This window comes from Mesoplodon mirus (assembly GCF_964341445.2).
Source record: "Mesoplodon mirus genome assembly, chromosome: 4".
NCBI classification, from domain to species: Eukaryota; Metazoa; Chordata; class Mammalia; order Artiodactyla; family Ziphiidae; genus Mesoplodon; species Mesoplodon mirus.
Window position 1 is genome coordinate 72975264 of NC_138979.1, and position 26606 is coordinate 73001869.

The 26606-nt window shown below is 42.4% G+C and overlaps 1 protein-coding gene across 1 annotated transcript; it reads left to right on the forward strand.

Annotated features, from left to right (window-relative positions):
• Positions 1-242: 242 nt before the first annotated feature.
• On the forward strand, positions 243-8705 carry SELENOS (selenoprotein S). Its single transcript, XM_082617114.1, has 6 exons — positions 243-406; positions 1132-1266; positions 3226-3332; positions 5800-5889; positions 6315-6393; positions 8107-8705. The coding sequence occupies exons 1-6, from the start codon at positions 322-324 to the stop codon at positions 8184-8186; spliced, it is 576 nt and encodes a 191-aa protein (XP_082473240.1). The 5' UTR covers positions 243-321; the 3' UTR covers positions 8187-8705.
• Positions 8706-26606: the final 17901 nt, after the last annotated feature.

The following is a 26606-nucleotide window of genomic DNA, read 5'->3' on the forward strand; positions in this document are numbered from 1 at the left end:
CTCCTGCGACCTCGGTGTCCAATCAGTGCAAAGGTAAACATTCGATACGGAGTCGGCTTGGAAGTCAGTCAGGCAGCCGCCAGACCACCCAGTGCGCAGCGTCCGCTCAGGCCACGGCTCTCCCTGCCCTTCCCGGATCGCTCACCCGCCCCCTTTCGGCCACGCCCTCGCGGCGATAGGCCGAGCATCTGGGCCGGGTCGCGACGCGATTGGCCGGGACGACGGGAAGCCGGCCCCAGACGTGCCACGTGTACGTAGGGGCAGGCCGGAAGGCTAAGGCTGGAGCTGACGCGGCCGGGTTTGACAGGGCCGGGCCAGGCGATGGCGACCATGGAGCGGGACGGGGATCAGCTGTCCACGCGGCCAGCCCTAGAGACCGAGGGGCTGCGCTTCCTTCACGTCACGGGTGAGTCGGCGCGGGCCGCAGGGCAGCGGGTTTGCGCCGCCACCCTCGGCAGACCGCCATGTTCGGTGAGTCGTTCTCCTCTGCCTTCCGGGCCGGACCTGGCCGGGAGCCGGATGTTGGCGCTGCACGCAGTGCTGGGCGATGGTCCCGAAGCGCGCGTGGAGGCCTTCCCAGAGCGGTGCTTTCTCGGGCGTTGCGGGCCTCCCAGAGCGGTGCTTCCTCGGGCGTTGCTGTCGGCCCTTTTTTGCGCGAGTCCTTTACTTTATGCGAAGCAAGCCTTCCGGGTTTGCGGTTACTGGGGTCTCTCCGCCTTTGGCGTTTGCCTTCAAGCCTCAGCCCCTCGACTCCGTACCCCCACGCACGCCCCCCAAATCCGGCGGTGTATCAGCCCTTCATGGGCACCCCTTTCTATATGTAGTCTGGATCTGAAAGGCCTTTGCCCTCCTGAGTCGGATACACTTCCCTTCACCCCTCAAAACCCAGCTGGCGTGCCCCACGTCCTCCGGACTTGCCCGTCCTATTCCCCAGGTAGCTGAGAAGTCCCTTCTCAATGATCCCTGAATTGTTGTACTTCTCGCTATTTTAACTGCCTACTTAGGTCTTCAGCTACACCGTGAAGGTTTTGAGGACAGGAGCTACGCTTATTTTGCTTTTGTTTAATGTTATAGAAAAGTCCAGTGGTAGTATCATTTTTAGTTTCTTGAAAACTATTTTCTTCTTTTCAGTGGGCTCCCTGCTGGCTACCTATGGCTGGTACATCATCTTCAGCTGTATTGTTCTCTACGTGGTCTTTCAGAAGCTCTCCACCCGGCTGAGGGCCTTGAGGCAGAGGCAGCTGGATCGAGCTGCCGCTGCTCTGGGTTAGTGCCTGATAACAAATGAAGGCGTGGCTTTACGCCTACTTGTTTTAGTATTTAAAAGCTAGTCTGTTGTTAAGAGTAAGAAGTACGTTTCTGATCAGTGTGGGAAGAAAACTTTTATGCTTAGGAAGTTGGTTTTGGTGATTTGCAATATGTTGTTTTGTTTCGATTTACTTTCAGAGTTTTTGATGGGATGAAAAACCCGCTTGATGGTGTGTAAAGCACTCACTGCATATCGTGTTGCATGGTTTTTCATTTACAGGAGAGATTAAAGTGAAGACTTCACAGCTGCTCCGTACTTATGGGTCTGCCTACTAAGTCTCATTTATCTCTAGAACCATCGTGAATGACAAACTCAGCCTTGGTTCTTCACATCCACCGCATTTTGATTTTCACAACTTACTCATCAGACCTGATATCAGATTACACCTGGCTGTTTCAAAAACTCATTCCCTCTAAAACAGTAGCTTTTTAACTAGTTAGAAGTTACAGTTTCTGAGGACATATCTAAAATAAATGTTAAGTGTCTTGAGAATAGCAGTATAATTAAATAAATACAAGTCATCAGTCATCTGAGCCACCACAGTTACTGAGGCTGGGGAGGAAAGCAAACATAACACAAAAGTAGTCATTAGTAGAAACACTTAAAAAATTCCTTCACTCTCCTCTCCCATGAAACCCTGTGGTCCTGCCATTATCTCAGCATTTTTGGTTGTTGGCTGTATATCCAACAAAAACTACAAAGTACAAAGTAAATCTTGCTTAAGTTGCAGGATTTTGTGAAGTGGATGACTGGTGTTAGAGAACAGTCACCTGGTACAGCCATCCCTGGCTCTGTGAGACCTGCCGACAACTGAAGAGTAGATTTATAAGATAATGGGATGGGCGTCTCAGAAGAGGAGTTCGTTGTAATGAAGCATTGCAAAAAATATATGTGCAGTGAAGGCTGTTACCTTGTGTTGTACAATTTTATTAGAAAAATTAGTTTAAAAAAATGCACACATAATTAATTTTATTCTAAGAATGATCCAACGGTTCCAAATGTTACCACAATTCACATTTCTATAAAGTGGAACTATAATTTTGTTTTTAAAGATAAAGGTCTAGTCATCTCTGTCACCACAGACACACCCCTGTGCTATTTTGGCCCCTGTTTTACATGGATTCAGTTAGGTGACCTGTTTCCACTGCTAACTATCTGTAAGTAATGATGATCGCATATCCTTTGGATGATACTGATATGAACATAGAAGTTCTAGTTTGTTTCCTTGTTTACAAAATTAGTCAAACTACTGCATAGTTCCCCTTAGTACTCCTTAAACACAGTGGTCTGAGTAAAATAGAGAACTTGATTGTGTATTTAAATAATTTGCCTTGTTTTCTAAACCAGATAAAAACAGATATCTGGGGTGGTCATTTCTATTAATGCTAGCTGGAAGGATTTTTCTCTTTTTTTTTTCCTGTAGAAACAAGGATAAAATACCTAACGATCTTTACCTCTTTCTGGTATAGACCTGGGCTAATTAGGTGATGACTAATGATCAGAAAACTTTATCTTTCCTTGGTTGTCTTCTAGAATTCTGGTCAACCTAGAGACTGGGTGTTAGGAGGTATCCAGGTTGTGGAATGGAATCTCACTGGCCGTCAGACCACTTATATTTCAGTCTTGGAGCCCATGCCAGACTCTCTGGCATGGAATTGATCAGGGAGCCCAGAAATCTGTTTTGAACAGAGATTTCTGATGCTTTGGATATTTAACAAGGGCTATGGACTGTGGTGATGGCATAGTCCGCTGCCCCCTCCTTAAGCAGTAAAATATATGCAGAAGAATAGACTTATTCATGTAAAAGTATATTCTTGCATTGCCTGACTTCTGTACACTTCTAATAATATAGACCTCAAGAGTTTCCATTTTATATTACACAAAGTGCTTTATCCCAATTTTTTCTGACATTTTAGAACCTGATATTGTTGTTAAACGACAGGAGGCTTTAGCAGCTGCTCGTTTGAAAATGCAAGATGAATTAAATGCACAAGTTGAAAAGCATAAGGAGAAACTAAGACAGGTATGAACTGGTTTTAGTTTGAATACATGGTATTTGAGGTTTAGTGGGTATAAGTGTGTGTGCGCGTGTGCACGCGCATTAGGGTGGATACAGAGAATAACTTTCAGGCCGAATCATTTCCACTTAGCTAAGTATTGCTTAGGATGTTTTCCTTGTGCAATTTCTTACTGTTTAGGGGGGAAATACTCTTAAAGAAAGGTGTCTTGTATTTATGTTTTTACTTTTAAGTGGTTCCCTCACAGCAGCATTTCACCCAACAAAACTGTTTGCTGTGTACAGGAGCCGTACCACCAGACACACAGAACACACATTCAGCCTCTTGCTCCATGGTTGGTCTCAAGCCGTGCATATCATATGACCTGGCTTGGTGGGGCTGCTCTTCAGTGGATTGAAGGAGAGCCAGGGGAGGGTGGCTATGGGTTCAACCCAGGGTCAAGATGGAGAGCAGGAGATGGAGTTTTGAAAGATTTTTTTAAAGACACATGGTTTGGTTGTAGGGGTGGTAAAAGGTTTTGGGGGGGCGGGGGGAGGAAGAACCTAAGGCTGCTATTGAAGTGACCTGAGAAGCCAGGTGGGTTGTGCTGCTCTTCACAGAAGTAAGGTCACCCACCCGGTTGGACCCATTCTCTGTAACTGAAACAACTAAGTGTAGACTCTGCTTTCTAGTTTCAGTGCAGATGTTTCTGGGCCCCTCTTTTTCTCATCAGAAGGAAGCCAGAGAAGTTGGTCTTCCTCCTGGTCTTGCATGTGTCTCTGGTGTTTCCAGTATGGAGTGCCCTTCTGCCACTGCTGGTTCTGCAGCGTCATCCAGTACATGGCTGGTCTCCACAGCTTGGCTGGAGCCCAGAGGGAAAGGACAGAATAAGACAACACCTACTACACACATTCGGCCCTCTTGGTCACCTTTCTCAGCAGCCTTCTTCAGTGTTCAGTGGGTTGCCCATCTTCCACTTATTAAATAGTCACTAACCTAAAATGTACTAGCACACTCCTATTATTTATGTAGTGTTCTAAACCACATGAGGTTAAAACAAATTCATGATACAAAAATCTGTACTATGAAAATTAAGTCTCTGTCTTCCTTGCTCCCCTATCTACTCGTGCCCAAGCATTCCATGTTAAGTTTTTTAGGTATTTTTCCAGAAACATTTTATCCATATATAAACACATGCATGTATCGTTCTTACATAGAAATGGCAGCATAGTATACATAGATGCCATTTTTAAGCAGTTTTATTTTAGTTTTTCCTTTGCTGATTTCCAACCATTTGTTTTGTTTCTGGAGCCATAGAGTAAGTTGAATTCCTTCTACGTGTCAAAATTAATGACTTGAGGGTCTGAGTTTTTTGCATTAGTAAAACAGCCTGATCATTTATCCAATTTGTTGATGTAGCTGAAAAAAAGCTTTTAAAAGATTATTTTAAAAAATTGTAATGTGCGCCTCCTAAAATTGGAGAGAGGTTAGAAGCCTATGTTCAGTTTTAAAGTTGTAGTTCTGTGTATTTAACAAACTTAACAAACAGAATCTGCCTGACCCACAGTTCAGTCAGCTGTCTTGTTTGTGGTCTCAGGATTTGTCAGCAGTGTTCCATTCTGGTGTTTTCCATGTTAGCTATGTGCATAAAACAACCTTCAGATCAAGAGACAGTTTCCTCTTTGACCTCCTGTACTTGCAGACAGTGGAAGCATGAAGGGACAGACATGTGGATTTAGCAGTGATGAACCCTGAAAGCCATCGAGAAATTTCTGGATATGTGCTTTCTAAGGCATCTTCTTGCATATCTTTGTGATATCACAGTTTAATTGGAACCAGAATGAACTAAAGTTTGGGTCTGGAGTCTACTGGGAATAGAGAGTTAGTGACTTTTGTGTAAACTTAAGTTGCAGTACCCAGTTGTTCTTCAAGGAGGAGGAAGCAGAGTCAAAGACTCAGGGCACTGTGTTTCCCTCCTGCTTACTGCATAATTACTGTATAAGCTTTCTCAGGTGCTTATTTTTGGACATAGTTTTCTGCTGAGATTAGTTTTCCTTTACGCTCCCATAGTATTTGACTTTCAAAGAACTTTCAAATCTGCTCTCATTGGATCCTCATAGCCTTTGAAGTAGAGGGGTTAAGTAACTTTCCTCAGGTGACGCAACCAGGTAGCAACAAAACAGGCCTGCCAGCCACGTTCACCCTTTCCAGGTCAGCGTTACTCTACATTACCAAAAATGTCCAGTTTAGAAGAAGAGTCGGTATTCTTTTCTCCGTGACACTTTTTGCTTTCTTTAATAGTGTACAAAAACAAAAGGTTCTGTTGGTGAGTTAAACTCATACCACTAGATGACAACTTTTATTAACTGAAGAAAGTGCAGGTGAAGGTGTGTTTTGAAGGACATTTAAATTAAAAATTATCAAAATTACATTTTCTTTGAGAAAGATGGTAGCTTATGAATTCATTCTGTACAACGTGTGATTCTCCCTCAGCTTGAAGAAGAAAAAAGGAGACAGAAGATTGAAATGTGGGATAGCATGCAAGAAGGAAAAAGTTACAAAGGAAATACAAGAAAGCCTCAGGTGATGTAGCCTTCGGCCTAGTGGATTTTTTTCGAGTAGAATGTTTTGTTTTTTTGTTTTTTTAAAATAAATCTATGCGTTTATTTTTAGCTGCATTGGGTCTTTGTTGCTGCGCGCGGGCTTTCTCTAGTTGCGGCGAGCTGGAGCTACTCTTCGTTGCAGTGTGCGGGCTTCACATTGCAGTGGCTTCTCTTGTGGTGGAGCACGGGCTCTAGGCTCATGGGTTTCATTAGTTGTGGCATGCGGGCTCAGTAGTTGTAGCTCGTGGGCTTTGTTGCTCCACGGCACGTGGGATCTTCCCGGACCAGGGCTCAAACCCGTGTCCCCTTCATTGGCAGGTGGATTCTTAACCACTGCGCCACCAGGGAAGTCCCTGGAGTAGAATGTTTTTAACTAGATTCTTAAGCCTGTGTATGTTCAAACAGGAAGAAGACAGTCCTGGGCCTTCTACTTCATCAGTTATCCCAAAACGAAAATCTGACAGAAAGCCCTTGCGGCGAGGAGGTAAGTACCAAACATCAAAGCATTCTGAACAATTACAGGGTACACTTACCTTTAAAAACAAGATTCTTTTTCCTTGTTTCATTGTCCGTAAATTGAGACTAATTCCTAAGTTTAGGATTATGAAGATTAAATAAAAGAATCAGATGCAAAGCAGCCCTCAATGGCTGGAAGTCACCAACCTGCTGAGCCCTGTGGGCCTTGGGCAAGGATGTGGGCTCAAGTCCTGTTTCCAGGAGGCCTATAACCCCTTGGCCTCACAAAAGTCAGCATTTGATTGGCAGTTGAAAAAGGAGGTCACTCGAGGCCCTCAGGAAATAATTGGGATGGTTGCACTTGTATTTTAGTATTCTCCCTTGATCCCACACAGTCCTGTAAGGGGAGTGGTAAGTGGGGCGAGGAATAGTTTGCACGTATTGCAAATAAGTTTGTCAAGGGGCTAGGACACAGGGGTTTTGGTCTTAACAGTCAGGGCCGCCTTGTTTCTTACAAATAACTTCCTCAAGGAGGCATGGACAGATGTTCATTCAGAGAGCTTCTGCATGCAACATCCTTGAGCCCTCTAACCGTAGCCGTCTGTCCTTACCCCATCCTTAAGGACTTTCACATCCTTTTGGGAAGACAGGACTCCCACACAAATGAAAATAAGTAACCTTTGTGATCTGCCAGGAGTTTCCTGTTAATCCTGAGAGAGGGGAGGGCGAAGGCATTAAAATACTTTGTGTAGGAACCAGTTTTAGGCCAAAGACTATCCTCCGTCTGGGACAGGGGTTTTCTGTGGGGAGGTGCTGCAGAGGCAGAGGTGTGGAAGCCTGGCTGGCCTACTGGAGGACTGTCAGGAGTCTGGAACCTGGGCTCTGTGCAGACTGGACACAAGCTGGCCCGGGCTCTGACGAAACCCAAAGCTGGCCTGCTGTAGGGAAGTGGTGTGTCTGAAAAGGAAATGCTTTTTTAAATCTTTTTCTTGCTCCAGGCAAGGAATAGTCTTCCAGGACTATTTTTCAGAGCAAAGAGTGGTGGTGGTACTTAAGAGAGAATTGTAGAAAATGGAATGCATCCGGAGCTAGGGGCTTTGACTGGCCTGGCTTTACAAATAAGGAAACTGAGGCACAGGGAGTTAGTGACCAAAGGTTGTATAGTAAGTAAGGAGCAAAGCCACCTCATTTAAGGTCTTGCTGGCTCTAAAGCCTGATCAGTCAACCTGGTTGCCAAATGTCCATTAACTTTAGGAAGCTAATGAGTGGGCAGGGATGGGGTTGGGGACTAGGGCATGTGGATTACCCAGTTCTGACTGGTGGAAGTAACGAGTTCCATTCTTTTTGATTTTGGTTTTTTAAATTTATTTTCTGTAGGTTGAGCAGTTCTTATTTGAATGTATACATTTTATTAAGCACAGCAGTTAGAAGCCTTTATATACTTAAATCCAGCCATCTTGAGAGGTTTTGGGGCAAATTTTTTTGTGTGTTTTGGGTAGTTTTTCGTGTTTGGAGAGTTAAAACAGAGAAGCTGAATGGCTTGTTTTATTCCCACCAGAAAGTCAGTTCAAACTGCAATGACCATGTAAACTTTTTTTGTCATACGGTAGCTGAAACTTGTATGAAAATGTTTGTGAGAATAGAATCCATATCTTCGCAGTGCTTTGCACGTCAGGCTCACAATTTTATGTTTGATACAGAACATTTCCAGCACTGTTCTGCTTCTTTTCTCTTGTCACAGGTTACAACCCTTTGTCTGGTGAAGGAGGTGGAGCCTGCTCCTGGAGACCTGGACGCAGAGGTCCATCGTCTGGTGGATGAGGCTAAGAATCTTGTTAGTGTTGCTTTTGACACTAGCAAGATGAATCCTTAACCCTCGACTCAATTGCCTTATGCACGCTTTTCACAGTGACTACCTAGGGGGAGGGGGCTTTCTTTCTGTTCTTAACTGCATCTGTTTCTTCAAGGGTTGAAGGCAGCATAGAGCATGGACGTGGCCACTAGGCAGTAGTTGCAGTTGGTCACACTACACTGAAGCCAGTGACTGTGTTCACTGATTTCATGGGTCATTGCTAGTTGATAGCTAAAGGCCTCCAAGTGATTGGCGATCTTGATAAAAGAGACCTGGCAATGATCCTTCAAGTTAACAGGTCCTTGCTGGTAGGACAGTCTCTGTGACAGGTTGCGTTGAATGATGTCTTCCTTGTAAATGGTGAGCCCACCAGCGAGGATTACTGATGCAGAGAGTTGATGGGGTTGTTTCTGTATATTTATTTTTATGTACAGAGCTTTGTTAAAAAAAAAGAAATTGTAAGTATAAAAATAAAATTGCAAGGAACATTTTCAGCATCTTTATCAAATTTAAGGAAATTTCATTATGAACTTGAATTTGTCTATCTAATATTACACAGCTTTTTATTATTCATAACCTCCCACTAATACTACTTATTTTCCCTTCTCATTATTCCTCACCTGCAATGAACATGGCAAATGGCAGATAGCTGTAGTGATTTTCAGAGTTGGCAGGCTCCTTGGGGTTATCCACAAAATCAGGCACTTGGAGTTGAGTTTCTGAATTAAGAGGATAAAGAAACATCTTGCCTAGAGGTACCTCAGGGGCCAGTGAGGTTTCTGGGAGCCCTGTGGGTCATCTCTCTTGCACTCATTTCTTATGTCCTTGTCTAGAACCTCTGTCAAGTATGCTATAAAGGGCCTGATAGTAAATATTTTAGACTTTGCAGTTGCATAGTCTTTATTTTTTTACATTTTTAAAGGATTGTTAAACCCTTAAAAATTCTTAGCTCATGGGTTGGATTGTCCTGCCTGCTATAGTTTGCTGATCCCTGCTTCACATCAAGATTGTAAGAAGGAACAAAATTAACCTGCAGAATAGTGATGATTAGCTGGGAAAGTATTCTAGAAAGGTCTCATATAAATTAATCAACATATGTTGAGTATGTGAAATATTCTGTAGTTGTCTCTTGACATATATAAAGGAAAAATATAGTCTGGTCTTAGGGGGCTTAAAATCTCTTGGGGAGGGCTGGAGGGAGTGAAAACAGGATTTTGAAGACAGTGTGATTGCACACAAATGGGCTGGAGTAGTCAAAATCAAGTATTTGAGTCTGGAGACATTTGAGTGAAATTTTGAGTGGAGGAATATGGGAGTTCCTGGCAGAAGAGAGGGTCATTGAAAACCAGGGTGGGTCTCCTGAGGTTTAGGAGAGCCCTTGAACCTTTCTCTGAGTTACCAATTTTTACCCAGATTGGCTTTCCACCAGCATGGAAGACTCACAACGTGGGAAGTTTTAGACTTGGGTTAAAATATTTCACCCAGGTTTACATATAGAGAGTTATTTACATATAGAGAGATTCCTGTAGGATTTAAAGGAACTTTAAAAGAATTCTTCCTTTAATGTATTTTCTGTAGCTGAAAACTTGTGTTAAGCAGCTCTCAACTATTCATTTTAGAAGTAGAAGAGCATGTTTCAGTACACTATCAGCTGTGACTTTTCCCTCAAACCTCAGTTTGTTCCTATAAATTTAGGAATTATCAAGTCAGTGACTTCTGACTTACCAGAAGTCATTAACAATGAATTATCAATGATTTCTGTGTACCACCTTGCATCTGGCACCATGACGTGGTGGTGGAGGGGGTGGTGCAATGTGGAGAATTGATTGGGAGATAATAAAGGGGAGAAGGAAACTAATTTGTGTAATAGTTAGCATTTGAAGCGCACTTGCTGTGTGCCAGGCACATACATTTATAGTTAATCCTTACTACAATCCTGTGAGGTAGGTACTTCTAATTAACCTTGGTTTTCAGAAACTGAAGCTTAGAGGGTCAACTGGTCCAATGCACTGATCACTATAGTCTACTTTGTCCTTGTGTTCCTAATAGCCAGGGGCCATAGACAACCAAGATGGGAGCTTGATCTAGCTAATGAAACAGTTATCATGTGGAATAGTGAATACTTGGGTGAAAATTGTGTGCTGCAAGTCTAGGGCAGTAAGCATTTCAGAAGGGTGGACCAGAAGAGGTAGGAGATATCTCTTGCCAGAAGAGATAGGTCCTGTGCTGATATTGAAAGAATGAGGAAGTGGGGCCAGAACCTGAGGCCCATGGGGAAGAAGGGATGGGTCAGAGCTGTGTCAGACCGGCAGAACACTGCCTCATGCCTCAATGGAGGGGCTGCAGCTGAGATCACAGCATGAGCCCAGTATAGACTGCCAGCAGCTTGAAACTGATGCAATAGACACTTGAGAGCTATTAAGGTTTAAATGATGAATGCATTACCCAGTCTATCCTGGTCATGGAGCAACATTAGTAAATGTGGGGCAAAATATGCACAGACCTTCAGCTGAAACTTTCTGGTGGCTAGAATTGTGTTCTTGGCCAAATGCACCTGCCTCTGCAGGAGGAGAAAGGAACTATTCCCTCCTTCTCAAGGACCACTCTTCCCTCGCTTCCTCCTCTCCACCATGCCATCAAGTCTTTCTCATAAGAACAAAGCCACATCACATACCCAAAGCCCTGGTTCCCTCTGGTGCTCTAGAGTGAGCTTTGAGTTGTCTCCACTCATCAGGAACAGATTAATGCTGCTTAATGCTGAAGATGCTCTTCCTGGATCATTCTCTTTCATGCCCCAGTGGAGTTTTTGGTCTCTTATTTGACCTGCCAGCACTTGACCCTCCTTGCAACACTCCCTTCTCTTGCCTTCCATAACACCACACTGTCTGGGTCTTTACTCCCAAGACAGCCCACACCTCTCTCCTGTGCCTACCCTGCCCAGCACTTCTAGTCTTCTTGAACAAATTCCTGTATTCTCTCTCCAGTATCTCTTCTTCCATTTGCTATTATATCTGTTCCACAAAAGCGCTTCTTAAGTTGATGGGTGATCATTCTTGGCACTCATCATTTGCAGTAATTGAGCACTCCTTGAAAAACACTATTCTCTTGACTTCTGGGACTCTGCACTTGTCTGGTTTTCTCCTGCCTTTCTGATCAGTCTCTTGCTGCTTTTCCTGATCTTCCTGACCTCTAAATGCTGAAGTTAAAGTTACAAAAGGAGTTAAAAAAGGCAAAAAGGTGTAAGCATCACTGTAATGCCACTTGATGTGGGTGGCATTGGAGAAAACACAAATTTATGATGTTGTGATTAGGCAAATTGGTATATGCAGCTTGAAGTAAAATGTCAGCATATTGTACCCCAATTCAAATACTGTATCTCAAAAGAACTTAGATGGAAGATGATGCTGTGCTCTGGGAAACTGAAAACTCAGAGTCAGTCTGGTGATGAAGAAGATGCTGTAAACAGTGCAGACACGTGCCCTGCCCTCGTGGGCCATGCGATGCGTTTGGGGGAAGATGGGCATCACACAGTTACAAAAATAAATGACTGGAGATAGCAAAGGGTGGCAGAGTAGAGAGACGTGAGCTTATCCCTTCTTAACACTGAAATCAAAACTAACTGCTGAACAACCATCAACAAAAAAAAAATGCTGGAACCTACCAAAAAAAGATACCCTATACCCAAAGACAAAGAAGAAGCCACAACGAGATGGTAGGAGGGGCACAATTGCAGTAAAATCAAATCCCATACCCACCAGATGGACAGCCCACAAGTTGGAAAATAATTAGAATACAGAAGTTCTCCCACAGGAGTGAAAGTCCTGAACTCCACTAACCTGGGGGTCTGGCAATGGGAGGAGGAACCCCAGAGAGTCTGACTTTTGAAGGTCAGTGGGGTGTGATCTCAGGAATTCCATAGGACTAGGGGAAACAAACTCCACTCTTGGAGGGCACACACAAGGTTTAGTGCCCACCAGGACCTAGGGAAAAAAGCAGTGACTGCATAAGACACTGGGCTAGACCTACTTGATAGCACTGGAGGGTCTCCAGTAGAGGTAGGGGGCGGCTGTGGCTGTGGGGACAAAGACATTGGCAGTGGCAGCTCTGGTGAGAACTCATTGGTGTGAACCCTCCAGGAGGCTGCCATTTGCCCCCCAAGACCTAGCCCCACCCAACAGTCTCAAGGCTCCTCAAGCCAAACAACCAACAGGGCGGGAGCACAGCCCCACCCATCAGGAGACTGCTTGAAGTCTTTCTGAGCATAGCCCTGCCCACCAAAGGGACAAGACCCAGCTCCACCCACCATAGGACAGGAACCAGGCCCTCCCACCAGGAACCCTGCACAAGCCCTCTTAAGACAGCCTGCCTCATCCACCAGAGGGCAGACAGCAGAATCAAGTAGAACTGCAAGCCTGTAGATCAGAAACCACAATCACAGAAAGTTAGACAAGATGAGACAGCAGAGGAATATGTCCCAGGTGAAGGAACAAGATAAAACCCCAGAAGAACAACTAAGTGAAGTGGAGATAGGCAATCTACCGGAAAAAGAATTCAGAGTAATGATAGTGAAGATGATCCAAGGTCTCAGAAAAAGAATTGGAGGCACAGATTAAGAAGATACAAGGAATGTTCAACAAAGACCTAGAAGAAATAAAGAACAAACAGGTGAACAATACAATAACCGAAGTAAAAACTATACTAGAAGGAATCAATAGCAGAGTAACTGAGGCAGAAGAATGGATAAGTGACCTGGAAGACAGAATGGTGGTAATCACTGCCATGGAACAGAATAAAGAAAAAAGAATGAAAAGAAAGACAGTCTAAGAGACCTCTGGGACAACGTTAAACACACCAACTATTGCATTTTAGGGGTCCCAGAAGAAAGAGAGAAAGGACCTGGGAAAATATTTGAAGAGATAATAGCTGAAAACTTCCCTAACACTGGAAAGGAAATGGTTACCCAAGTTCAGGAAGCACAGCGAGTCCCAGGCAAGATAAACCCAATGAGGAACATGCTGAGAGACATGGTAATCAAGTTGATAAAAAATAATGACAAAAAATATGAAAAGCAACAAATAACATACAAGGGAACTCCCATAAGGTTATCAGCTGATTTCTCAGCAGAAACTCTGCAGGCCAGAAGGGAGTGGCATGATATATTTAAAGAGATGAAAGGGGAGAACCTACAACCAAGAAAACTCTACCCAACAAGGCTCTCAGTCAGATTCCATGGAAAAATCAAAAGCTTTACAGACAAGCAAAAGCTAAGAGAATTCACCACCACCACACCAGCTCTACAACAAATGCTAAAGGAATTTCTCTAAGCAGAAAAGAAAAGGCCACTACTAGAAACAAAATTACAAATGGAAAAGTTCACAAGTAAAGGCAAACATAAAGTAAGTGTAGGAAATCATCTGCACATAAATATCAAAACCAGCAATTGTGAGAAGAGGAGAGCACAAATGCAGGATATTGGGAATGTGTTTGAAATTAAAAGACCAGTAACTTAAAACAATCTTGTTTATATATAGACTGCTATATCAAACCCTCATGGTAACTGCAAACCAAAAAAATACAATAGATACACACACACACACACACATACACAAGAATCCAAACACAACACCAAAGTTAGTCATCAAATCACAAAAGAATAGAACAAAAGAGGAAAAGAAGATAAAAGACCTACAAAACCAAATCCAAAACAATTAAGAAAATGAAAATAGGAACATACATATTGATAACTACCTTAAATGTAAATGGATTAAAGGCTCCAACCAAAAGACACAGACTGGCTGAATGGATACAAAAATAAGACCCATATATATGCTATCTACAAGAGACACACTTCAGATCGAGGGACACATACAAAGTGAGGGGATGGAAAAAGATATTCCATGCAAATGGAAACCAAGAGAAAGCTGGAGTGGCAATACTCATATCAGATAAAATAGACTTTATTTTTTTTATAAATGTTTAAATTTATTTATTTTTTTATTTTTGGCTGTGTTGGGTCTTTGTTGTTGTGTGCAGGCTTTCCCTAGCCGTGGAGAGTGGGGGCTACTCTTCATTGCGGTGCGTGAGCCTCTCATTATGATGCCATCTTCCGTTGTGGAGCACAGACTCCAGGCACGCGGGCTTCAGTAGTTGTGGCTCATGGGCTCCAGAGCACAGGCTCAGTAGTTGTGGTGCAGGGACTTAGTTGCTCCACGGCATGTGGGATCCTCCCAGACCAGGGCTTGACCCGTGTCCCCTAGATCCTGAACCACTGCGCCACCAGGGAAGTCCCAACAAAATAGACTTTAAAATAGACTGTTAAAAGAGATAAGGAAGGACACTACATAATGATCAAGGGATCAAACCAAGAAGAAGATATATCAATTGTAAATATATATGCATCCAACATAAGAGGGCCCCAATATATAAGGCAAATACTAACAGCCATAAAGGGAGAAATCGACAGTAACAAAATAATAGTAGGGACTTTCAACACCCCACTTTCATCAATGGACAGATCATCCAGACAGAAGGTCGATAAGGAAACAGGCATTAAATGACATATTAGACCAGATAGACTTAATTGATATTTATAGAGCATTCCATCCAAAAGCAGCAGAATACACATTCTTCTCAAATGCACACGGAACATTCTCCAGGATTGACCACATGCTGGGCACATAGTGAGCCTCAGTAAATTTAAGAAAATTGAAATCATATCAGACATCTTTTCCAACCACAATGCTACGAGGTTAGAAATCAGCTACAAGAAAAAAACTGTAAAAAGCACAAACACATGGAGCCTAAACAATATCCTACTAAACAACCAATGGATCACTGAAGAAATCAAGGGGGAAATCAAAAAATACCTAGAGACATGAAAATGAAAGCACAATGATCCAAAACCTATGGGACGTGGCAAAAGTAGTTCTAAGAGGGAAGTTTATAGCAATAAAATCTTACCTCAGGAAACAAGAAAAAATCACAAATAACCTTATACCTCAAGCAACTAGAGAAAGAAGAACAAACAAAACCCTAAGTTAGTAGAAGGAAAGAAAGCATAAAGATCAGAGTAGAAATAAATAATAGAAATGAAGAAAACAATAGAAAATATCAATGAAACTAAAAGCTGGTTCTTTGTTTTCTGGGCGTTTTGTTTGTTTTGTTTGTTTGATTTAATACATCTTTATTGGAGTATAATTGCTTCACAATGCTGTGTTAGTTTCTGTTGTACAACAAGTGAATACATATATCCCCATATCCCTCCCTCTTGAATCTCCCTCCCACCCTCCCTATCCCACCCCTCTAGGTTGTCACAAAGTACCGAGCTGATCTCCCTGTGCTATGCTGCTGCTTCCCACTAGCTATCTATTTTACATTTGGTAGTGTATATATGTGGATGCTACTCTCACTTCACCCCAGGTTCCCCCTCTCCACCCCGTGTCCTCAAGTCCATTCTCTTCCTGCCCTGCCACTAAGTTCATCAGTACCTTTTTTTTTCTTAGATTCCATATATATGCATTAGCCTATGGTATTTGTTTTTACCTTTCTGACTTACTTCACTCTGTATGACAGACTCTAGGTACATCCACCTCACTACAAATAACTCAATTTCATTTCTTTTTATGGCTGAGTAATATTCCATTGTATATATGTGCCACATCTTTTTTTGGGGGGGGGGTACGCGGGCCTCTCACTGTTGTGGCCTCTCCCGTTGCGGAGCACAGGCTCCAGACGCGCAGGCTCAATGGCCATGGCTCACGGGCCCAGCTGCTCCGCAGCATGTGGGATCTTCCCGGACTGGGGCACGAACCCGTGTCCCCTGCATCAGCAGGCGGACTCCCAACCACTGTGCCACCAGGGAAGCCCTGTGCCACATCTTTTTTATCCATTCATCTGTCAATGGACATTTAGGTTGTTTCTATGTCCTGGCTATTGTAAATAGTGCTGCAATGAACATTGGAGTACGTCTCTTTTTGAATTATGGTTTTCTTAGGGTATATGCCCAGTAGTGGGATTGCTGGGTCATATGGTAGTTCTATTTTTAGTTTTTTAAGGAACCTCCATACTGTTCTCCATAATGGTTGTATCAATTTACATTCCCACCAACAAGCATGAGGGTTCCCCTTTCCCCATACCCTTTCCAGCAATTATTGTTCCTAGATTTTTTGATAATAACCATTCTGACCCATGTGAGGTGATACCTCATTGTAGTTTTGATTTGCATTTCTCTAATAATTAGTAATGTTGAGCATCTTTTCATGTGTTTGTTGGCCATCTGTATGTCTTCTTTGGTGAAATATCTATTTAGGTCTTCCACCCATTTTTAATTGGGTTGTTTGTTTTTTTGATATTGAGCTCCATGAACTGTTTGTATATTTTGGAGATTAATTCTTTGTCTGTTGTTTCATATACAAATATTTTCTCCCATTCTGAGTGTTGTCTTTTCATCTTGTTTATGGTTTCCTTTGCTTTGCAAAAGCTTTTCAGTTTAATTACATCCCATTTTTTTTATTTTTGTTTTTATTTTCATTAGGAGGTGAGTCAAAAAAGATCTTGCTGTGGTTTATGTCAAAGGGTATTTTTCCTATGTTTTCCTCTAAGAGTTTGATAGTGTCTGGCCTTACATTTAGGTCTTTAATCCATTTTGAGTTTACTTTTGCGTATGGTGTTAAGTAGTGTTCTACTAGTTTTCTGGTGGCATCTTTAGGATTTTCTATGTATAGTATCATGTCATCTGAAAACAGTGACACTTTTACTTCTTCTTTTCCAACTTGTATTCCTTTTGTTTCTTTTTCTTCTCTGATTGCTGTGGCTAGGACTTCCAAAACTATGTTGAATAAGAGTGGCAAGAGTGGACGTCCTTGTCTTGTTCCTGATCTTAGTGGAAATGCTTTCCATTTTTCACCGTTAAGAATGATGTTTGCTGTGGGTTTTTCATATATGGCCTTTATTATGTTGAGGTAGGTTCCCTCTGTGCCCATTTTCTGGAGAGTTTTTATCATAAATCGGTGTTGTATTTTATCAAAAACTTTTTCTGCATCTATTGAGATGATCATATGGTTTTTATTCCTTAATTTGTTAATATGGTGTGTCACATTGATTGATTTGTCTATATTGAAGAATTCTTGCATCCCTGGGATAAATCCCACTTGATCATGGTGTATGATCCTTTAAATATGTTGTTGGATTCCGTTTGCTAGTATTTTGTTGAGGATTTTTACATCTATGTTCATCAGTGATATTGGTCTATAATTTTCTTTTTTTGTGATATCTTTTTCTTGTTTTGCTATCAGGATGATGGTGGCTTCGTACAATGAACTTGGGAGTGTTCCTCCCTCTGCGATTTTTTGGAAGAGTTTGAGAAGGATAGGTGTTAGCTCCTCTCTAAATGTTTGATAGAATTAGCCTGTGAAGCCATGTCCTGGACTTCTGTTTGTTGGAGGCTTTTTAATTACACTTTCAGTTTCATAACTTGTGATAGGTCTGTTTATATTTTCTAATTCTTCCTGGTTCAGTCTTGGAAAATTGTACCTTTCCAACAATTTGTCCATTTCTTTGTGGTTGTCCATTTTATTGGCATATAGTTGTTTGTAGTAGTCTCTTATAATCCTTTGTATTTCTGTGGTGTCAGTTGTGATTTCTCCTCTTTCATTTCTAATTTTATTGATTTGCGTCCTCTCCCTTTTTTTCTTGATGAGTCTGGCTTAGGGTTTTTCAATTTTTTTTATCTTCTCAAAGAACCAGCATTTAGGTTTATTGATCTTTGCTATTGTTTTCCTCATTTCTATTTCATTTATTTCTGCTCTGATCTGTATGATTTCTTTCCTTCTACTGACTTTGGGTTTTCTTTGTTCTTTCTCTAGTTGCTTTAGATGTAGCATTAGATTGTTTATTTGAGATTTTTCTTGTTTCTTGAGGTGAGATTGAATTGCTATAAACTTCCCTCTTAGAACTGCTTTTCCTGCATCCCATAGGTTTTGGGATGTCGTGTTTTCATTGTCATTATCTCTAGGTATTTTTTGATTTCTTCAGTGACCTCTTGGTTATTTAGTAGCACAATGTTTAGCCTCCATGTATTTGTGTTTTTTACAGTTTTTTTTTCCTGTAATTGATTTCCAGTCTCATAGCATTGTGGTCAGAAAAGATGCTTGATAGGATTTTAATTTTCTTAAATTTTCCAAGGCTTGATTTGTGACCGAAGATGTGATCTATCTTGGAGAATGTTTTGGTGTGCACTTGAGAAGAAAGTGTATTCTGCCGCTTTTGGGTGGAATGTTCCATAAATAGCAATTAAATCTATCTGGTCTACTGTGTCCTTTAAAGTTTGTTTTTCCTTATTTATTTCCTGTTTGGATGGTCTGTCCATTGGTGTAAGTGGGGTCTTAAAGCCCCCTACTATTGTGTTACTGTTGATTTCCCCTTTCATGGTTGTTAGCATTTGCCTTATGTATTGAGGTGCTCCTATGTTGGGTGCATAAATACTTAAAATTGTTATATCTTCTTGGATTGATCCCTTGATCGTTATGTAGTGTCCTTATCTCTTGTAACAGTCTTATTTTAAAGTCTATTTTATCTGATACAAATATTGCTCCTCCAGCTTTCTTTTGATTTCCATTTTCATGGAATATCTTTTTCCACCTCTTCACTTTCAGTCTGTATGTGTCCCTAGGACTGAAGTGGGTCTCTTGTAGACAGCATATGTTTGGATCTTGTTTTTGTATCCATTCAGCCAGTCTGTGTCTTTTGGTTGGAGCTTTTAATACATTCACGTTCAAGGTTATTATCGATATGCATGTTCCTATTACCCTTTTCTTAGTTGTTTTGGGTTTGTTATTGTGGGTCTTTTCCTTCTCTTGTGTTTTCTGCCTAGAGAAGTTTCTTTAGCATTTGTTGTAAGCTGGTTTGGTGGTGCTGAATTCTCTTCGCTTTTGCTTGTCTGAAAAGCTTTTGATTTCTCTGTCGAATCTGAATGAGATCCTTGCTGAGTAGAGTAATCTTGGTTGTAGGTTTTTCTCTTTCATCACTTTAAGTATATCCTGCCACTCCCTTCTGGCCTGCAGAGTTTCTGCTGAACAATTAGTTGATAATTTTATGGGGATTCCTTTGTATGTTATTTTTTATTTTTCCCTTGCTGCTTTTAGTATTTTTTCTTTGAGTTTAATTTTTGTTAGTTTGATTAGTATGTGTCTTGGTGTTTTTCTCCTAGGGTTTATCCCTCAGGACTCTCTGCACTTCCTGGATTTGCGTGACTATTTCCTTTCCCACTTTAGGGAAGTTTTCGACTATAATTTCTTCAAATATTTTCTCAGACCCTTTCTTTTTCTCTTCTTTTTCTGGGACACCTATAATTTGAATGTTGGTGCGTTGTTGTCCCAGATGTCTTTGAGGTTGTCTTCAGTTCTTTTCATTCATTTTTCTTTATTCTGCTCCTCGGTAGTTATTTCCACCTTTCTGTCTTCCAGCTTACTTATTCGTTCTTCTGCCTCAGTTATTCTGTTATTGATTCCTTCTAGTGTATTTGTCATTTCAATTATTGTGTTGTTCATCTCGGTTTGTTCTTTAGTTCTTCTATATCTTTGTTAAACATTTCTTGTATTTTCTCAATCTGTGCCTCCATTCTATTTCTGAGATTCTGAATCATCTTTACTATCATTACTCTGAATTCTCTTTCAGGTAGATTGCCTATTTCCTCTTCATTTATTTGGTCTTATAGGTTTTTACCTTGCTCCTTCATCTGTGACATACTTTTTTGCTGTCTCATTTTTTAAAAATTTTTTGATGGGTGGGATTGTGTTCCTCCTGTCTTACTGGTTGTTTGGCCTGAGGCTTCCAACACTGGAGTTTATAGGCTGTTTGGTAGAGCGGGGTCTTGGTGCTGAGATGAGGACCTCCAGGAGACCTCACTCTGATGAATGTTACCTGGGGTCTGAGGTTCTCTGTTAGTTCAGTGGTTCAGACTCAGGGGTCCCACTGCAGGAGCTTTGGCCCGACCCCTGGCTCATGAACCAAGATCCTGCAAGCCATGTGGGGTGGCAGTTCGCTTGGGGGTCCTCCCATCTCCTTGGGCGTCAAGGTCCCCACCAAAGCTGGTTCTTTGAAAAGATAAACAAAATTGATAAACCTTTAGCCGGACTCGTCATGTAAAAAAGGGAGAGGGCTAAAGTCAATAAAATTAAAAATGAAAAAGGAGAAGTTACACCTACATCACAGAAATACAAAGGATCATGAGAGATCACTACAGACAACTATATGCCAAAAAAATGGACAACCTGGAAGAAATGGACAAATTCTTAGAAAGGTGCAATCTCCCAAGACTGAACCAGGAAGAAATAGAAAATATGAACAGAATAATCCCAAGTACTGAAATTGAAACTGTGATTAAAAACTCCCAACAAACAAAAGTCCAGGACCAGATGGCTTCACAGGTGAATTCTATCAAACATTAGAGAAGAGGTAACACCTATCCTCAAACTATTCCAAAGAATTGCAGAGGGAGGAATACTCCCAAACTCATTCTATGAGGCCACCATTACCCTGATATCAAAACCCGACCGTAACTTCCCTGATGGTCCAGTGGGTAAGACTCCATGCTCCCAATGCAGGGGGCCCTGGTTCAATCCCTGGTCAGGGACCTCAATCCTGTATGCATGCCACAAATAAGAGTTTGCATGCCATAACTAGGAGTCTGCATGCCAGACACAGGGAACTCTGCTCAATATTCTGTAATAATCTAAATGGGAAAAGAAGTTGAAAAAGAATAGATACATGTACAGGTATAACTGAATCACTTTGATGTACACCTGAAACTAACAGAACATTGTTAATCAATTATGCTCCAATATAAAATAAAAATTAAAAAAAAAGACTGTACTGTGATGAGGGCTACAAATGGAAAATACATATCACAATGAGAAATGATCTGACTTGGGGTGCCTAACTTACCTGTACTCTGTAGCCACAGATTCCACTTTTGTGAAATGTAAGAGTTGCAAACATTAGGAAGTAATTTAGAGATGAAATAACTTCACCACAAACCAGGAGAGTCTTTTCAGTTTTCAGTGTTAGTACCTGTTCCTGACATGCTTCTCAGTAGAAAGTCCTCCTTGGGTGTCTAATGGTAATGTGAAAACACAGAGCTTAACAAATGTCTTAGGGAACTTTATTGGCCCCTCACTGCCTTTTTAGCATCACAGGAGGAAGTAATACAATACCATGAGACCAACTTCAGGAGTAAATTTCTACAAATGTTGATATAGGGTAAGCCCCCTTCGTTTTAAAATATTTATTCCAAACCTCCTTTCAGTTTATTCCAGGCCTCTCCTCGCCATAATCAAAACAATTTGTAAACCCCATGATAAAAATAGGACTTGTAATAAAGAAAATGTAAGAGAAGCGAGCTTGCCAGTGCAACCTCTGATTTGGAAGATGTAGTCCTTAGCTTCTTCAGTGTCCCAAACCACCCTGGACTTGGTGAGTTGAAACAACCACATATCCCTACGATTCTGCTGGGCTTGGCACAGTTGATCTTGACTGCACTCACTATGCATCTGTGGGTCAGCTTGTGGGTCAGCTAGAGACTAGCTGGACCCAAATGGCCTCACTCATGTCTGGCAGTTGGCTAGCTATCTGCTGGGGCAACAGGTGTTTCTTGATCTCCAGCAGGCTACTCGGGCTCGTCCACATTGTGGTTCAATTCCAAGAGCAGTGCCAAAGCATTTCAAGTTTCCGTTTGCTTCACATTTTGCTACCATCTCATTGACCAAAGCAATTTTAAGGCTAGTCCTGTTGCAAAGGATGGAGGAAGACTCCACCTCTTGATGGGAGGAGACATCAAGCCACTGTGCAAGGGTAGAGATGCAGCAAGGGGAAGAAACTAGCCCTTTGCAATAGTGGTGTAAATCCTCACGGGTCTTGTAACATCCACATTTTAGTCTCTGAAATCTCTCCAGTCTGGATCAAAGCTGCCCCAACCCAGTCCTTGAGGACCATTCCCAAGATTTACAATCAAGAGAATTGCTTAGCACACATGAAGAATCCTGCTCTGACAAGTACACTACACCCCAATCCCAAAAGGAGCCTAGATAATGGCCTGCATGAGTCAGGGCTCCAGCAGGAAACATGGCACATTCAGACTGGGTGACTGAGGAGTGGTCGATAAAGGAGCTATTTGCAAATGTGTGGATGGGGTTTAGAGAAACTTACCCCAAAACTGGCTTCAACTCTTGGTAGGTGTCGAACCAAAAGATACAACCAAGCCAAAGATCAGGAGAAGGAAGGATTTATTACTTGCAGCAAGTAAGGAGAACACTGGGGATTATCCCGAAGTGGTGTCTCCTAGAATAGCAAAACTGGGGAAGTTTTAAGCTAAGCATACCTGCATATTCATGAAAAGGTTTGGGCAGTTGACAGAGTCCAAGCTTTAGTTGTTTGAAGTCACAAGGGTCAGAAAACGTCAACATCATCATACCTTAAGTTCCAGTTGATCTGGTGGTTGAGTACTTCAGGCTTATCTTTACCATTGAAAGAGAACTGGGAGTCTTTACACCTGATATATTATCTTGGCTGTTTTTACTTCTCTTGCCTGATAACAGTTGTTTCTGCATTCTTTTGTTCTCTTAAGAGCTTTAATTACTGAGGCGTTCAAGGGCAAGCATTGTGGCCAGGCTTAGATCACAAAATGGCTTAGGTCAAAAATGGCTTCTGATGTTAAGAAAGCCATGCCTGGTTCTCTTTCTTTCTACCTAATCTGCTTACAAAACTAACAAGGGATGGGCACAGCTAGCAACACTTGAGAGCCATTGATAGTCTCCTCTCCTTTGCCCTCTCCCCACCTAGCAAACCAAAGGTCTGCAAAGAGAACAGTTACCAGAATCTGTACAGACAGTCGACTCGCAGTGACCCAGCAAGAAGGAGCTGGAATACATACTCTGACCCCACTCTTCTCTTACCCCCCAGGGCCTCTCCTTAGCTGAGCTGGAGCCCCTGGGGATGGCATTAATATCTGCTAAGCTGGTTTACTGATGATTGGACTCAAGGTGGCTGTTAGTAGTTAAATTGTGTACCCCCAAAAGGTATGCTGAAGTCCTAACCCTGGGAATGTGTGACCTTATTTGGAAATAGGGTCTTTGCACATATGACCAAGTTAAGATGAGGTCATACAAGGTCATGTTTAGGATTGAGGTGGGCCCTAATCCAATGTGACTAGTGTGTTAGTCTGCTAGGGCAGCCATAACAAAGTACCCCAGAAAGGGTTGCTTAAGCCACAGGGTTGTATTTTCTCACAGTTCTGGAGGCTGGAAGTTGAAGATGGCATCAGCAGGCTTGCTCTCCTCTGAGGCCTCACCCCTTGGATTGCAAGACAGCTACCCTCTTGCTGCCTTTTCACATGGTCTTTTTTCTGTGGGCGCTCATCCGTCTTGTTTCTGTGTGTCCTAATCTCTTCTTATAAGAATACCTGTCAAATTGGATCAAAGCCCTCCCAAAGGCCTTATTTTAAAATAATTACCTCTATCTATAAAGACCCTATCTCCAAATGAAGTCACATTCTGAGGTACTAGAGGTTAAGTCTTCAGCATATAAATTTGGGGGGAACAGTTCAGCTCAAAATAGTTGGCATCCTTATAAGAAGAGGAGAAGAGACACAGACTCAGAGAGAAGAAAGCCGTGTGAAGACGGAGTCAGAGACCGAGTGGTTTAGCCACAAACCAGGGGCTACCTGGAACTACCAGGAGCTGAAAAAGGCAAGGAAAGATCCTCCCCTAGAGGCTTCAGAGGGAACATGTCTGTGCCAGCAGCTGAATTTTGGACTTCTAGCCTCTAGAACTATGAGAGAAAAAAAATTCTGTTGTCGTAAGCCATCCAGTTTTTTCTAACATGTTATAGCAGCCAAAGGAAGCCATAGTCAACATGGCTGAAGTGTTGGAATTTCCCAGACATTTAACAGAGGATGTTTCAAGAGGCACAAATGTTGTGTGGATCTACTCTGTGCACGCCCTAATGATACCCTCCAGTGGTGGCCCAGAAGATCCACCATCAAAGCATTAAAAAAGGTGCTAGTAAGGGGGGAGCACCAGCATTCTTGAATTGCACTGGTGGTGTTCAAAAGGACTCAAGAATAGTGGATATTTTTCATTTGCCCTTCAATATCCACTCTCCACCCTGTTCTTGACCCAAGAGGCTGACCTGTACAAGCTACAGACAGCTCATATGTTTAGTTTATTCAAGCTAACCTATGGGAGTGTAGACTCTAGGCCACTTGACTACAGGCTTTGAGTAAGGGGTCTAATAGAGTTGAACACCATTCCCAGGTGCTCCAGCCAACACATTAAACCCTGAATTCCATTTTGAGAAATTTAGCTTCTTCAAGCCTCCTTCTGATACCCTTGGAGTCCACTACCATGGTTCTTCCAGACTCCTGCCAACACAGATGCCTGAGGCCCTGCTTCACTTTCAGTGTTTAGCTCTGCTCTCCACGGCAGACCTCATATTTGTCCATCTGAGACATGTTGGAATCAAACTCTTCCTATGGGCCTGGAGGCACTGAGGGGTGATGGGAGCAAATCCTGAGGGTAATAGGCATCAGCCAGAGAGGCACTGCCCCAGGAGTGTTCATTGAAAGATACAGATGCAGGGGAGGCTGGCTAGGGGCTGGAGTACAGGGAAAGACAAAGTTTGCAGCTTTTTGTCAACCCACATCTCAGGGTCCCCTTCTCTCCCATCAGTTCCCTCAGCATAAGAGACCAGACAGGGCTATGCATTTAAGTGGCAATGCAGCTCTGCAGCCTTTACAGTCAGGCCCTGGACTGGCTTCCACCATTTCCCTCCTGCAGATACAGAGGATGGGGGATCCCATCAGAGCATTCTGATTTCCAGCTGGGCTCTGCATTGACTGTAACTGCCTTCAATTTGTCCTTTTCTCTGGGTATACACTCAAAGGCCATCAGAAGCAGCCTGCTGACCCCACAGTCTTTCTAACCCCTCTCGTTGCCCTTGTGACTGTCTTACAACCCTTTGCTCTCCCATTGCCTTACTCTCCCCTCCTGTGCCATCACCAGTGAACGCCCGTGGTGGGTTACCAATGTCCCACTGTTCACTCCTTAGATATGTGAGCAACCCAGTCCCTGAATCCCATTTTGAGGGTCTGTTTCCAAGACCCACTCCTGGCACATCCTTTGTATGTATGAGATGGGGTCCTGGGTAGAAACAGATGGCACACACATTGAGAAGATCCTAATAAAGGGACTGCTTACAAAGGTGCGGGCAGGGTGTTGGGGTGTGAAGAAGGGAGGGTGTGGTAGCTGGCAACCTGAGGGAGACATTACCACCACTAGGCCTGAGGCAGCAATGGGGCGAGAAGAACTGGAGCCCTGAACAGAGGGATCACAGAGGACTGTACCACGTCCTACAAATGTTCTGCCTTGGGGTGGCTTACACTAAATAGTATTAATACAAGAGCAATGTATACTGAGGGCAAAGAAAGGAGGGCAAAGGCCTCAGGCAGCTCCTGTTAATGAGTATTTAACATGGTTCCGAGTTTCTTAGCAGCCAAGGCCAAAAGGGAAACACAAATTTTTGCTTCTCATTACTAAAAAAAAAAGAAAGATGTCACACCCTTTGCTGGAAGAAAGTTTATCCTGGTATTAAATTTTAAAACAAATTTCAGACATAAAAATTTAATGGAAGAGAAACAGATGCTAGAAAGATAGTCAGTGTCCTCAAGAACAGGTTTATGGCAAATTCAAACATGGTTTTCAATACAAACTAACCATGAATCCTGGTCTTTCTTGTGAAGATGTAACTTGAATGTACATTGCAGTGGAGACAATATTTGTGGCTAGGACAACCAGTAGGCTTCAGCTTATTGATAGGTAGTAGATGCCTGGAGTTGTGTGTGGAGAATTGCCTAGTTCAGAGGACTCTGATTAGATGCTACCATGACCAGTAGACTGGGGTGTGGAGATATGCATAGAGGAAATAACCCAGCCCTGGGCAAGCTGACATGGGCCAGTGATCAAATTCAGCTTAGGAAAGAATCTATGCTGCCCAACAGAGTGGATGGATAGCTTACCCTTTTATACAGAGATTTTCAATCACTCCTGCCCTCACTTCAGCATGTCTCTCCCTATGTCCATGAAAATCCCCAGGTTTACCCACAGTTCCCAGCAGAGTGGCTATAACTACACACTTTCTTCACTTGCAGAAACCACAAGTGAATGGAAGTGATGTCACAGTAGGGATAACCTCATATCTATTTTAATTTACATTTTTACAAGTAAGTAAATTTATAGATTCTGCATTTTATGTCATGTTTATAAAGGCTTTGTCTACTCCAAGATTATACCATTCTATCAGTACCTAGTTGTTGAAACTTTTGATCCCTCTAGAAGTTA

What these genes read in the sequence shown, in the direction of transcription:
- SELENOS (XM_082617114.1), top strand. Translation starts at nt 322, where the DNA reads ATGGCGACCATGGAGCGGGACGGGGATCAGCTGTCCACGCGGCCAGCC. An exon ending in TCGAGCTGCCGCTGCTCTGG is followed by an intron (nt 1,267 to 3,225) that starts GTTAGTGCCTGA and finishes CTGACATTTTAG; the next exon opens with AACCTGATATTGTTGTTAAA. An exon ending in ATAAGGAGAAACTAAGACAG is followed by an intron (nt 3,333 to 5,799) that starts GTATGAACTGGT and finishes ATTCTCCCTCAG; the next exon opens with CTTGAAGAAGAAAAAAGGAG.